Genomic DNA, 15,612 nt, shown 5'->3' with positions numbered 1-15,612 from the left:
CATTCCCACGTGCGAGAGGCCAAGGAGGTCGTGTGGCTAAAGGCGGGAGGCTTGCGGCCGAATGCCTCAACGCCGCAGGTTCCACACACGTGGTGAAGAGTGCCACACACACACACACACACACACACACACACACACACACGCGGTAGACAGTGCCACACACTTCCTGTATAAACATGCACACGCAAGAGTAACCGGTGACACAGACCTCACACACACGTACACCTGCCCGCGGTAAACGGTGACACAGACCTCACACACACGTACACCTGCCCGCGGTAACCGGTGACACAGACCTCACACACACGTACACCTGCCCGCGGTAACCGGTGACACAGACCTCACACACACGTACACCTGCACGCGGTAACCGGTGACACAGACCTCACACACACGTACACCTGCCCGCGGTAACCGGTGACACAGACCTCACACACACGTACACCTGCACGCGGTAACCGGTGACACAGACCTCACACACACGTACACCTGCACGCGGTAACCGGTGACACAGACCTCACACACACGTACACCTGCCCGCGGTAACCGGTGACACAGACCTCACACACACGTACACCTGCCCGCGGTAACCGGTGACATGCCCCCCCCCCCCCCCCCCCCCCCCACCACACAGACGCTTCCTGCACGGACCCGCTGGCTCTCATTGGCCTCCCTCTTGCCTGCAGCGGCCCGAGGTCTCGGCTGCCATTTTTCCCCATATCGTCCTCATTTCCGTGCCATTAAACTTGCATGGAACTTAATGGAGCACAGAGAACAGGGCTCAGGGGTCGCTGGGGGTCGACTGTGTGTCTGCGTGCATATTTGCATATGCGTGTCTGTGTGCGTGTGTGTGCATATTCCCATATGTGCGCGTGTACTTGTCTGTGTGCATGTTGGGGAAGATGGTGGCACAGGAGGTAGTGCTATCGTTCGGCAACCGGAGGGTTGCAGGTTCGAGCCCTGGTTCCTCCTGACTCCATCAAAGTGTCCTTGAGTATGACACTGAACCCCAACTTGCTCCCGGTGTGCAGGTATGAACGGGTGAATGTCAGGCATGAAATGTAAAGCGCTTTGAGTACTCGTAAGAGTAGAAAAGTGCTATATAAATGCAACCCATTTACCGTTTGCATATGCGCATATGTGTGTGCGTATGCAGGTTTGTGAGTGTATGCATGTGTATGCGTATGCAGGTTTGTGTGTCTGTCTGTATATCGTGTGTTTTTTGTTTTGTGCTGCTCCTGCTTGATAGAGTGGCTGAACGGTGGGATGAGCTCATGTTTATATTCAAAATAGGTGAAGGGACTGATATCTGCAACATTCTGCTTATAGATATCGTGCATGTCCTTAATCGCTATGCCCCCTGCTGCTCTGAGACTGCATAGCAGGGTGGAAGTTTATTTGCCTCACTATCAATGCACAGGCACACTCACAAACGCACACAAACATTCACTCTTGCACACAGTGAAGGGGATGTCACCTGCCGCGTTCCTTGGAAAGCAAACATTAATCACTCCCACACACACATGCTCTGCTACTCCAGCTTCCCTGGGTGTCACAGTGTTGGGGTTTCCTCCCAGGGGCGTGCCCACGGCACAGAACACGTCCACTGTAAGGAAAACCAGAGCGATCCATATGTGCCTCTTGGACCTTCCGGTGACGTAGCAGACAAATGCTGTCTGTTGGTGGCAACGTGTGGAGAGGGGATTATCCAGCAGGAGTTGGTGCAAAACGGCACCCCCTTCTGGCTGGCGGAGGTTTCTGCGGGGCCTGTGTTCTGACCCCCAAGGTGGACAGGCCTGCCCCCACTTTCCGCATGGGCTTCTGGGTGGAGCAGGTTTCTGGAGAACCAGACCTTCCGTCCCACCGTGTGTCGGGCCGGCGCCGAATGCGGGGGAGACAGATGGCGTTTCGGCGGGGGCGGGGTTGAGGGGGGTGTTCAGTACGGTGGGGGCCGAACCCAGTGGAGCTGGGCCACCAAACACAATCTGCTCCTTCATCTCCGCACAGCCGCTGTGTCCTCAACTCCCCCCCCCCACTGGTCATTATTCACACAGCCGGGCCCCTCCTCACGCACGGGGGCCGCACATGGCTGCGTTTCACACGCATCGACTTCCTGCCAGAAGCCTGTCCCAGCCAGCGCTGACAGAGACCCCGCATGAGTTGTGGGTTCCGACTCGAGTCTTCAGAGGCTGCAGGCCTGAAATGCTCACATGAGATTTACCCTAAGATGACTCCTCGCTATGTAAATGTATCCAATCAGCAGTAGAGGTTTCTGGCTAATCACATGATCTTTCCTAGTGTGGCTATTGGTCGGTCTGCTGGGTCCCACAGCGGCCGTCTTGGTGTGTGGTGTGGGTTCAAGCATGCGCCTTGAATCTTATGCGCATGGACCCCCTGCCGCCCACCGCCCCCAAGGCAGGTTAAGCAGACGCTGAGCAAGGGGATTTACTGAGAATAACATGCTAGAGAATAAATCCTGCTCAGTCACGTGACAACAGAGCTGATATGCAACAGACGCCTGCCCCCTATGGAGAACTGGCCCGCCGAGACTTGCTTAGTCTGCAGTGAGTGCAGTGTAGTGAGTGACGTGCAGTGAGTGACGCCCCCCGCAGGTATTCCTCATCATTCACAGGTGTGAAGCAAACCTCAGTGCAGCCACACTGGATTTCTTAGTCTTATTTTGTGGCACTTTCCTGCAGTTCTGCCAAAGAATTTCTCCCATTCTAGAGGCTTGTCAGTCACAACTGTCTTAAGTTCCTCCCGGGACTCAATCCAGCAACCTTCTGGTTACGAGTCTGCAGCTTTCAGCAGCGTCCTACCCACGGCCTCTAAGGTGATTTGATTAGGCGGGAATTAGCGATAACGCTGTGTGTTCTTTTCGGAATCCTTGAGTTGCCTTGCCGTGTGGGAGTGTGTCACATTCTGTTTGCCTGTACAGTCCTGCGCCTTAGATTAAGACTATCCCAGAGTTCCCTGCACCTCTGTACTCCCACTGTGGCAGCCAGAGCAGCCAATGGCCTGATGATGCAGGCACCCTGGGGCAGATGCCAAGGCGTTTCCCCAGATCCGCCACAAAACCAGCGATGTAACCTTTAAAGGATTCGCGTTTATAACTCCCCCTCATATGCAGTATTGTTTCACTGCCAGTGCCATGATTTAATAATGTTATCACTCTGATTATTTTGCATTAAGTCAGGTCTTTGCAGGAGGACGTGCAGGCAGGCTTCCACACTTCTATCCCATTTTTTGCACTGAGAATTCTGAGTCATCTTCTCTGTACTGAATGTGCCCTCAGAGGGCCTGTGTACTGAGCACGCTCAGGAACATCCTCTGTACTGAGCGTGCCCAGGAGCCTGATCTCTACTGAGCATGCCCAGCAACCCGATTTCTACAGAGCGCTCTCAGGAATCTCCTCTGTACTGAGCGTGCCCAGGAGCTTGGTCTGTACTGAGCGTGCCCAGCAGCCTGCTGTGCACTGAATAAGCCCACATTGTGGCCCTGTGTAGGTTAGAGAACAGAGTCGTGTGCTTCAGCCTCCCACTCGCCTTAATACCACCTCTGCTGGTGAAGGGTATGGGGGGGTCCGCAGTCATACTGCCTCTTGAGATAATATACTCCCACCACTTCAGCTCACATAGGCCAGTTGCTTTATATTTTATTATTTTATGTAAATTTCAGTATGTTTTTGTTTAAATGTCTATTTATTAGCCAACCTAGTGAATCTTTATCTGTTTTGGTGGTATTTTAAAGGTATTGGATTGGTATCTGTGTACTAGAGATGCTTTACCCAGCGAGGAAGTTTTATATATAGCAGTGTTTCCCAGTCCGGTCATTGGGGACCCGCACACCGTCCATGTTTTTGCCACCAGAAGCTGGGAGGGAGCAAAAATGTGGGCTGTCTGGCAGGGAGCTGGGAGGGAGCAGAAACCTGGGCCATTTGTGGGTCCCTGATGACTGAATTTTGTCAAAAGCAGAAGATACTCTGATCTCCTGTAGTCCAAGGGCATGCAGTTAGGTGAACCGGTGTCTCTAAATTGCCTGTGGAGAGTGTGTCTGTGTGCGATAGGTATCCCCTGCCTTGTGCCCTCTGCTTCCTGGGATGGACTCCAGGCTCCCTTGTATCCTAGGGGATGTTATGGAAGATGGACGGACAGACAGCAAATGGTATCCGGCACCCTGCTACCATGCTGAGACCTTCCTTTGCCATCTGCTTCTGTTCTCTCTTCCTCTGCAGGTGGATCGTAGCGTGTCAAATAAGTCAGCCTCACAGCAGAGGTTGCGCGGTCCATCCACAGGAAGTGATGCGCAGGAAGTGAGGGAGGGTGGTGAGGGAAGGAGTATCAGCCTAGGCCTGGGGAGCTGTGGGTGGCATCTCTGGTTAATGGCTGAGGTGACTTTCAGGTCGCAGATTTCACCCCATCCCTCACAGCTCTGGGTATGGGCACAGGACTCGCGACTTTGGGGCCCATGGCAGTTTTACTTACTTTCATTACAAAATGAAAAATCATTTGCTTAGAGAGCTAGCCAATTAGATTGTAGAAGAGGCGGGGCCCAGCAGCTAGAGGAGGCTAGACCAATGAATGAGTTGTCTTGGTCCTGCCTCCTCTAGTTGCATGGGACCCACCTCCTCTACAATCTGATTGGTTCAGAAAGGGAACCAATCATTTTTCATTCTGCCCTTAGAACATTTTTGTGCAAGTAAACCTCCCTCGAGCGCCGGGCCCATCTGTGACGGCATCTCCCTACAGGTTTTTGTTCCGGCGGTCTGGCTTGCTTGAAAAGCCCACTTGTTATGTAAGTCGTCCGAGGACTGAAGCAGCATTGCCTCTCCGGCAGCTCCGACAAGAGGGCCAGGCCGCACATCCCTGCGCTTCTTTTCGAGGGTCCTCGAAAACCCGCGGCTGGCCGTTTCGAAGCGGGGAAGTGTAATTAGCATCTATATATGCCGAACATTGTAGAGCAACGTGAGCCCACAGTCACCTGGGCTGAGGAGAGGAAAGCCGGGTGTCACTTTGAAACCTGTTCCCAATATCATCCTTAGGGGGGCGCCTGGGAATTTCTGAGGCAGTTATCGGAGCTGAACGCTTTTGTTATCCCTGGTGCTACCTAACTCATGCAGAAGTACTTTTATTAAGCGTTGTGTTTTTCAGCTATAAAAACAGCTCGCAGTGCATTAACCCACTTAATCCAGTTACTCCACATCTGCATACGTGTTTCTACCAAAAGACATTATTTTCACGTTTAACTGAAAACGCATTTTTTAGTAGTCCTGCCGTCTTCCATTTATGGTTAAACGTTTCAGTTTACTTTGTTTTAATTTTGAATTGTGCTCTACGCCTGGAATTTTAAGTAGCGTTAGTCAGAATTAAAGATTATAATCGCACTTTGGTTTAGTGCTATGATTCACCTGACCAGCGCTATGTGTGCGGCTATAGAAAATCAATCAGCACCCTACGAGAATTCAGTATCGTAATTGATTGGCCTGTGCTGACGTGAGTCTGTTTCCTTAACCGACTGCCACGTCCAAACACAGGAGCGGTTTCCATTCGAGCTCGAGACCATGTGTGCTGTCCCTTTACTGGCCTGCCGCTCGCACGCTTCAGTGTTTTGCGCTGACCGTTATAAATAAAAGGCCGGACAACTTTTACTGGTGGCTCCGGGGCAGTTTAACATGCCGTGAAGATAATTATAGCATTCTGTAGTAATCCCCCCACCAGCACCACATAAAAACCGGAGTGTATAACTCATGTATAACTCAAAGTAAATAAATCATTCTTTAAGTATATCCCAATACTTAAGGCACTAAATTAGTCTTTGTTGAGCATTGGAATGCTGAGGCAGATTGATTGCTAGATCTTCCATGGTCCCCGACAGCTTATGAGCGGATTCCTGTGTTTGAACAACGATGCGTGGCATTTAGCCGTGAGAAGTTCACTTTCCCAAGATGCCGGGCAGATTATCGTTCGTTCTTGGTGATCTTTCAGAGGCTCTGCGCGTGTTCCTCTGTTGCCTGGAATGACACATATCTGCTGTGCCTTCCATCCGCTGTCCATCTACCGTGATTTTTGAACAGAGGCAGTTACACAGAGTAAATGATCGAGACAGCGTTTGCCATCTGTTCACAGTTGCTGTCTTCTGCTGGGCATAACTCTGTGTTTCACAGGCTTGTAGAGAGCATTTTATTGCCTGTGTTTACCGCAAACCCACAGAGAACTGTTCCCAGGTCAATAAATACATATTATCCATAGGAACAGAAAAGCCATTTAAGAACTGCAATGTCTTGGCAATAATAATTTGAATAATTGAACAGGTGAATGATTATAAAAACCCTGTGAGGAGGAGATAATGTATAAATATGAAGACATTGCATCTCTAGATTGTAAACAAGTCTTGTGTCCAGTCACTGCAGATTATCATCTCTTCTTTTTTTAGAATCTATTTACATTTTCCTGTCAGCTTTATTGCTTTTCCTTTCTTTTGCTCTTATTTTTGCATAGTCTATAGCATCTTTTAATAATTTTAATTATGTAATTATTGTTTCAGACTGTATTGCGTTAATGAACTGCCTCATGATAACGCTGTGTAGTACATCTATTGTGTAAAAAATATGTAGTTCTTTAAATATATACTGATTCTTATTAAAACGTGTCATTTCAACAGAAGTCTTAACTGTTTTCTGCTGCATATCGTTTTGGGGGCCGTGTTCCGTGCCGTTGTGTAGTGTTTCCATGGCGACCGCTAGCCGCTGTCTTCAGGGATCCTGTGCCGATGCTCGGAGGTTAGCAGGCGCTGTTCGCTGTTTGTTACCGCCATCATTCAGCCGTCAGTCGCTAAGGGACCTGGCAGCCATTGAGAATCCACTTACGACATACTTAAGACATGGTGCTGAGGCAGGTAGCATCGACTGGGGCCGTCGTTAAGCTGTCGGCCTCCGGGATTTGGGTGGTGTGGGCGCCGTAAGTCCATGTCGACCAGCTCCCAGAATTCCAGGCATCCACCTGTTAGCAGTGATTCCAATACAGTTGGGTTTTAAATGCAGTCAATAGCAGGTCAGGTGTTCATCGCCTGTGTGTCGGGGCCCCATCGTGTTCTGAATTATCACTATTCTCTCTGCCTCAAGAACCCAGATGTTGCCGAAACCAGCACAGCCACCTGTGAGTTGATTCCCTGATGACCTGGAGTCTAATTTTCCACGCAGCGCGTTTTTGCCGCCCTCTCAGGTCGCCAGGTTGTGACGTCGCTACCACAGCCCTGCCCCTCGTTCAGTCACCTCGCAGACACATCACAAATAGACACGTCATGCCTTGACTCACTAGGGGGTCCGATGGGACTCGCTGAATGAGGTGTCAGCGCCGTTACGGTTATTAGAAGTCGGGTCAGTCTGTGAAGTGTGTGATTCAAACATAAACATCATAAAGTGAGGCTTTACGGTCAGTGTGAAGTGATCGAATTCTCTGCTCCACCTGTCCCTGGAGTCCAATATCTCCACAAATGATTTTCCGGCAAACCCCATTAACACATGTTAATTGTGAGCCTTCTGGAAGAAATTGTTGCTATATTTCTCCTAGTGCCTGGAGGGTTAGGAATTCGCTGTCGGAGCCAGTGACACACAGACGTTTGATTCGAGAATGGAGGCCGTTTTTGCAGTCTCTCATTCTCCGTTCCCATCGCGAGCAGCCATTCCGCTTCTTAGCACCTCCAGGCAGCTTTTTGGTCTCGGGTTATTTGGCGCAGTACCCAGGTGCGGTGGGAGGGGGGGCGCCGATGAGCGGACGATAGAGCACCTTCATTCACGTCATCCAAAGGTAAATAGGGGTTTGTGGCACGGTTCCGATGATGAGACACTCCTCCAATTAAGTGCCGCCGTGATCTCGAGAGATTCAGCTGCTCCTCATTTGGTTGTAAATGGGTCGTTCACATTGTATAGGGGAGGGCAAAGGAGCCTCATCGCAGCTATTATATTATCCGTGACGACTTTCTGTCACTGTTCTCCAGTGCAGGGGATGAGAATAGAGACATAGAATATTATCAATATTGTAAAAAGGCGCAGCAGAAGATGGCAAGGATGTTACAAGGCTGTAAATCTGAGTTACTAGCTTTCACTAATGTGATTTGTGATTCCTGCTGTTTCGCCGTGAATGACTGTCAGATAATCCGGACCCAACCTATTTTTGTGTGGGGGAAACTATAGCAAAGAGCTGACATACCCATATAATGGACAAGCATGGGATTTGAACCAACACCCTTCTGGATACAGACAAAGATTGCTAATTCAGTGAGCCGCACGGCACGGCTTTATACAGAAAATGAAAGGTAGAGGGACCTACACTTACTTGCCAGGTGTAACTTTTCTGCTGCGATGGTAAAAACTCCTCTTTCTCCCATAGCATCAAGTCTCCCTTCCATGAATGCAGGATGAGGTGATAATGAAGCATAGGAATCATAGCCAGAAGCTTACATGTGGGCTTTAAGCAAACGGTTCCGCTAGAGGCAAGGCGGCTACCACTGAGCGTTTATCAGCCTGGCAATCACCAGGAATGTGTCAGGCTGCATAATTTCCATGTTGAATACCCAGAATGCCTTGCACAGTTATCAAATTCATCGCTGTGCAGCATTTTAAGTACCCAGCGACACTTCCTTCCATGGCTGTTAGGTGGGTGTGCTAGGATTGCACGGCTGATGTTCCGGGCGGTGATATCCGTCGCAGATCAAATGTTGGGTCCGGTAGTAAATATGTCGGAAGAGGTGATTCTTTCTTCATCGACGGATTGCTGGGGGATTCTGCTCTTACAAGTGGCGTGGAAACAGCGTGGCGATTGGCTGGTGACTCGCTCATGCAGCGGGGTGGGGGGGGGGGGGTGATGTGTTCTGGAGCCTTTTAATGTTTTGAGAGAAAAAGTCACGGGGAATGTGGCACCAAGCGATGAGAGACTGGGGACAGGAGAGAGAGAGAAAGAGACAGAATATCGCAATTGTGCTGTGGACTGCCTTTGTGACCAGCTAGTACAAAATGAAAAATAAAACCTTTAAGATGTGCCGACTAGGGGGATATCTTTTTAATCTACCTCGGGATTGTGAGGATGAATGAATGGTGTGTGTTGATCAATAAAACACATCTGGGTCCCATTGATTCGTCCTTTAATAAGGAAGGAAATGTCACCGCGGTTTTAGTCCGGCCTCCGCGCAGCACTCTCGCTGAATCATCCCGCCACTGCGAGCACTTCCTCTGCCACACAGGAAGATCGCCCATTCTTCCCCGGGTCCCTCTCATTTCCCTAAACGGTCGGCACATTACCTGGCACCCCGGTTTTTTCCAGAACCGCCAACCTGCCCGACTCCCACGTTCGGGCCGATCATTCATTTTCCTGACGCTTCTCCATTTAATATGGCCTGTATAATGTAATCAGGTCAGAGTAGAGTGGGCACCGCCCTCGTCCTAATCCTATTAAACCTCATTACTGGGCCATACACCCCCCCCCCCCCCCCCTGCACACACACACACACACACAGCCACCTTCTGTTTCTGGGACCTTCCGTTGGCTCTCATTGAATGGTATCATATAGCAAATGCTGTAGAAATGTGTCCCGGCATGTGTGCTAAACAAGCTCACAGTCATTCACCAGGCCCTGGTGTTTTCAGGCCCTCCTCCGATTCCTGGAGAAGTTTCCTCCTTCAGCGCTGTCCTCGGGGGGGGGGGGGGGCGGGGTGTCTGGGGAGCGGCCTGTGACACTTTGAGTGTTACCTGCTACTTTCGGTGCTTTTCCACTGGCATACGGGAGCCGAGCAGAGCCGCGAGTTCCAGTGCGGTTCCAGCTCGCTCCAGTTTCCCACTGCCGGCTTTGGACAATGACGTGAAACCAAAGAGATGCTTATTTCCTGTTTGCATGATTTACTGTCTGCTCATTTCTGCTAGCGCGTCTACGGGAATCGCTGTCTTCTGTTAGGGTCGAACAGAATTAGCATTTACTTGTGTAAATGTGCAACACGAATCCATTCCCTTTTCTGTGGTACTTTAAGTGGGTAATTGTAAAGTTCTGAGTTATTGGCCACACATCAATGCATTGCAAGGTGTGATGCTACTAAAAATGGATCTATGGAATATTTGGCTTTTCCTTCAGATAATCCATGCATGTTGGAGCAGAACGTTGATATCTCCCAGTATTGCCACCCATCGCCGGCGACACAAGTAGCTTGATTTGGTCATGCTTTTGCCTCTGCTAATAAGCAGGGCCACGTCAGCGTGGGTACAGCTCGGCTAATTTACAATGGAAAACTGTCAGTTCACAGCATATCTCAGTTCCTGGCAGCAGTGGAAAAGCTCTACTTGAATGCTTCTCTCCAGCCAGGCTATTAGGAAAACACCTTCCTCTACAAGCCTTACATATTCCCCATTGTGACCTCATTGTAGTTTGTATGTGTTCCATTCAGATTCTAATCAGTTTCCACTGCTTGATGCCTCGGAATCCCGTCGCTGTTCGTTGTCCGGCCTCCTAAGCGACCTGTGAGGTGTAGGAACCGTGTCTTGGGTAGCCCCCGGTCCCCAATCAGACTGTAAAGCAGAGAGCAGCACATTTCCTCTGTAAAGGATGCACGCATTCCAAGTGCTGTGAGAAGCGACATCAATTATACAAAGTAGCAGGCAATATCTCAAAGGCTCATTCATTATTCATTAAGGTAGAGACCAAGTAATCTTTTGTGTGCTTATCAAGGTAGCACTAATGTTTGGCAACAGGACAAAGGGTACCTTTCAATCGTCCTCAGATGTTCTCAGACTTCAAAGGAACAGCCGCGATGTTCTTTTGCATTTTTCGGAGGGCGCTGGAAACCTGCATGGCGATCGGGGTTCTGGGGTGATTCGCCATGAGGAACCTGAAAGATCTCATGATTATTAATGCTTCTGAATCTATAAAACATGCAGGTTGAGTGGTCTTCAGTCTGAACGGGGGGAAAGGGTAAGTGGGGTTTCAGTGGTGGATTGAGATGTTCATAAATGCGCGTGTGTAGAAGTTCTGAGGCCTGTGATAGGAATTCTCGTTTTTCTTTTTCCCTTTTTAACTACTACATAGATCCTGCTGCCTCCAAACCAAAGGTCACACACTCATGGGCGCCCCCTACTGCCAGGACCCCTGCAAGTCCTCCTCTTTCTCCTCCCTTATGGGGTGACCCTGATTTGCACCTGACCGTTCCTCCTCTTCTCTGATGACTGCTGACCATCTCTCCCGTCTCTCCCATCTCCCCAGTGTGCGGGGACATCCACGGGCAGTTCTTCGACCTGATGAAGCTATTCGAGGTGGGGGGTTCACCTGCCAGTACACGTTACCTGTTTTTAGGCGACTACGTTGACAGAGGATATTTCAGTATTGAAGTAAGTGGATCAGTCTCATTTCCGTCGTCCTCGTTTTATCCTAAATAATCTTTTAATCTTTTATTGAGAGCAATAGCTAGAGTGATTTTTAATGAACAGCACCGATGAGCTGATACGTTGTTTGCTGTTGGTGGGTTTGAATCCCAAATTACTTCTGGAATTTTTGCCACAAGGATTTGTCATTAGTGTGTAGATAATCTCCTTGACTTTAGGGGAGGGGACATGTTATGCCTCGGTAACAGAGGTATGTGAAATACAATATCAGTCAATAGTTTGGACACACCTACCCCTAGAAAAGTTTATTTGTACTCATCTCTGCATCCATCCATCCATCCATCCATTTTCTGTAATCGCTTGTCCCATTCAGGGTCCGGAGCCTATGCCGTAGACTGCGGGCACATGACAGAGAACAACCCGCAATGGGACGCCAACCTATCCCAGGGCGCACTCTCACACCATTCACACCTATGGGCAATTTAGTAACTCCAGTTAGCTTCAGCGTGTTTTTAGATAGGTGGGGGGGGGGGGGAGGGGAAGGACACCCTGGAGGACACCCCATGACAACACGGGACAAACTGCACACACATGTGACCTAGGTGGAGTCTCAAATCCAGGTTCCGTAGGTGTGAGGCAACAGTGCAACCACCATGCCGCCCCCTATTCTCTACATTTAAAAATAATTATAAAGACATCAAAACTATAAAATAATATATGGAATTATGCACTGAACAAAAAAGTATTACGCAAAAAAAAATATATAATGTTAATTTGGGGGGGGGGCAGCTCTGTGGGTTGGGATTCAGAAGGTTGTTGGTTCACATCCCTGAGTCGGCAGAGTGATCCCACCATTAGGCGCTTGAGTTTGGCCCTTAACCCCATCTGCTCCAGGGGCTGACTAACCCTGCTTTCTCCTCTATGCCAGTTTCATGAGGTGGCCTCTTGGGACGCTTTTCCAGCTGTCCTGTAGGAGGTCCCACATATATACTTGAGCACTCATTGGCCATTTTTCCTTCACTCTCTGGTCAAACACCTCCAAAACTCTTACTTTTGTTTTTGGGTCAGGTGACCAGGCCATGTGATGCAGCACTATCACCTTTGTAGGTGGCTTGGCGTGTCCAGACTTTTGACTTTGTATTGTATTAAAACTGTATTAAAACACACAACCAAAACAATCAAATATACATCCAGCTCTGGTCATTTTGATGGCTTTGAACAACTCCACGTGCATCCCAGAGCTTGATTAAAAGAATTTGCAGTTATGGTGTTTGTGCAGGCCCCGAATCTCCTGCTTCGTACGTCTAACCACTGTTCCGTTTTCCCTTGCAGTGCGTGCTGTATTTATGGGCATTAAAAATCCTTTATCCTAAAACACTGTTCTTGCTCCGTGGGAACCACGAATGTAGACATCTAACAGAGTATTTCACGTTTAAACAGGAATGTAAGTACATGACCCAAGCCGGCACGTCACCCGAAAGCACGTCAGCGTGTTTGTTTAGAGTCTCGTAGTCTGCGAAGGTGTCGTCTCCCAAATCCAAGATGTGAACCACGCACACTCTGTGTATAAATATCACGCTTACCCTCATGTCGTCGATATGCGTCACGAACGTTGCAGGTTCGAGGCTCACATAGGGTTTTATACCTACTTGAGACAGCATGTATGTTTGTAATGTGCTATTTGTTTCACTAGTTTGTGGATTTGGACGGAAGTGTCTGCCAAGTAAAATGTTAATGTGTGTTATGTCGGAAAAGACAACCCTGAGTGGTGAGTGCTGGGTCGTGACCCCCACCAGGGAGTCTAGTTTAATGCTGCTGTTTGGAGTCTGAAGCTGTAGCTGGACGCCTCTTGCTATTTACAGATTACCGAGCAGTGCTTGTTTGCCTTGGACGTCCTGTAAATGCCAGCTCAGGGCCGGGGGCCGGGGGCCATGCGGCGTACCTCTTCTTTGCAGCGTGTGCTTCGCCCCAGCATGATGGTGGACGGCTCACTCTGTTCTCCTTTCCTTCATTCCACCCACACGCGATGCCCCCCCCCCCCCACACCACATGCCCCCCCCTCCCCCGACAGGTAGAATCAAGTACTCGGAGAGGATATACGACGCCTGCATGGACGCCTTTGACTGCCTTCCCCTGGCCGCCCTCATGAACCAGCAGTTCCTGTGTGTTCACGGCGGTCTCTCACCGGAGATAACCAACCTGGATGACATCAGGAAAGTATGTGCACTTCTCCGACCTAGGCCACCCTGCCGCTGACATCATCACAAAGCGCCACGTGTGCAGGCGTAGCGTCAGCCGTAGCAGTATCAGCAGTTATTATGAGCTTCAGGTGGTGAGATGCTTAAATGCTTCATAAACTGACAAATTCAATTTGGCAAGCATCTCACTGGAATGCGGTGGTACTTGCAGAGTAGGGAGGCGTTGAACCTTAAGCTGGCCCACATGCTGCACTTGCAGGTCAAACTGACGCTATTACGGCAGTTTATGCGAACAAAACATAACTCCACATGAAAAGCTACGGCTCTTCTCCCCCTCCTGCCTCAGCAGGCTGCAGAGGAATCTAGCTCGTGCTGAGATGGGATTTTTTTTAATCTGCACATCAGGAGGAAGCAGGGGAGAGCTAAAGTCTTTCGTCTTATCTTTAATCATTAGTTGGGGCATTTAATGTTGCTTGACATACGTTGTGTTGTCAGCTTTAGCTGTGGAGTTTTGGCATCATGTTTCTCTCTCACTCTCTCTCGCTGGACTCGCCCCCCCATCGTCTGGACACTTTCACGCTGGACTCCCTCACTTTCTCTGGACACACTCCTCTCTCTCTCCCTCCCTCCCTGGACACACTCCTCTCTCTCTCCCTCCCTCCCTGGACACACTCACTTACTCTCTCTCTCCCTCCCTCCATGGACACACTCACTCACTCTCTCTCTCCCTCCCTCCATGGACACACTCACTCACTCTCTCTCTCCCTCCCTCCCTGGACACATTCCTCTCTCTCTCTCTGGACACTTTCACGCTAGATTCCCTCACTCTGTCTGATCACGCTCTCTCTCCCTCCCTACCTCTCTGGGCACACTCCCTCTCTCTCTCTCTCTCTCTCTCTCTCTCTCTCTCTCTCTATACACACTCTCTCTTGCTGGACTCTCTCTCTCATTGGTCTCTGTCTCCAGGCTTTCTCCTGACACTCTCCTGACAATGCGTATCGAAAGTGAAATGTGATACCTTTAAATAGGCAATATCTGTCTTTAGCTCTACCACCCGAACCTCTTCTCTCCCATCTTCTGAACTTAAAACGCCAAATTGAATCTGCTCTCTACAGCTTTGCATATCCTCCGGTTTAATCTCGCCAGTGCCCAGGGAGTTGGGATTGAACTTTCTTCAGTTTACCTCTCCTTCTGTTCCTTATCCAAAGGGAAGAAAAAGGGGGGAAGAAAGAGATGACACATCCTAAAAAATAAGAATAAAGATGGTGAAGCGCTGTGTTTTTATGGCGGCTATCAAAATTCTGATTAAAGGAAATTTCTTTCTTTATTTGATAACATTATAATCAAGTCCCGTTCTTTTTAAAGTGCTAGAAAGAGAATGAATGTGGCAGGGAATCTTAGATGCCATGATTAGTCTTTAACTTCAGTACGAAACATTTTCGAATGTAGGTTTTGTGGGAGAAAATTAGCAAGGAGGAAAAAAAATAATTGGAAGCTAAAGAGAGTGAAAGTGCTTTTGGTCAGAAGCTGTTTTTCTGAGTGGCGCCACACTCGCTGCCTGCACGCAGTAATGCATGCAGAAGGAGGATTTGGAGAGGAAATGCGTTGGTGGGATGCGAAAGGGGTCTGGGCCAGGCACTTAATGGGAGTCCTTGTTTTAACTGTGGTTTTAATTGGTGCTTTTTCTGACTATTATGCATTAAATCACTCGTACACGAAAGGCTTTTAATGGACATTGGCAATGCTGTCAGATCGGATTAAGCCATTACTGTGTGATGGGTCTTCAGGAGAAGATCAACAGATGAACGCCGGAGGAGGAGGTGGAATCGGGTGATCTCAGGGTGTTCCGTTTCTGGAGCAATGGAAAACCCTGCAAGCGTGGTTGTGGGTCCTGCTTGTGGAAGCTTGTGTTGATCCGGTGGCAGACGTGGCCTTTTGATAAATGGCTCACGCAGATATACATTCACAAGTCTGTTAGCCAGGCGTGCAAATTCTAGCTTCAGTTTGGGAGAAGCGCAGACTTTCGGGGTCAATTTGCCCCCACTACTAGCTAA

The 15,612-nt window shown here is 49.3% G+C and overlaps 1 protein-coding gene across 4 annotated transcripts in view; it reads left to right on the top strand.

Annotated features, from left to right (window-relative positions):
- The window catches only part of LOC125704542 (protein phosphatase 3 catalytic subunit alpha), a 76,295-nt gene that overhangs the window by 39,336 nt on the left and 21,347 nt on the right, over positions 1-15,612 (top strand). For all 4 annotated transcript variants that reach the window (XM_048970214.1, XM_048970215.1, XM_048970216.1 and 1 more), the window contains exons 3-5: positions 11,242-11,366; positions 12,693-12,804; positions 13,432-13,577. In XM_048970214.1, the coding sequence (XP_048826171.1) occupies positions 11,242-11,366; positions 12,693-12,804; positions 13,432-13,577 (383 nt within the window). The remainder of the gene's footprint in view (positions 1-11,241; positions 11,367-12,692; positions 12,805-13,431; positions 13,578-15,612) is intronic.

This window comes from Brienomyrus brachyistius, chromosome 12, assembly GCF_023856365.1.
Source record: "Brienomyrus brachyistius isolate T26 chromosome 12, BBRACH_0.4, whole genome shotgun sequence".
NCBI classification, from domain to species: domain Eukaryota; kingdom Metazoa; phylum Chordata; class Actinopteri; order Osteoglossiformes; family Mormyridae; genus Brienomyrus; species Brienomyrus brachyistius.
This window is presented reverse-complemented; position numbering and strand designations above follow the sequence as displayed.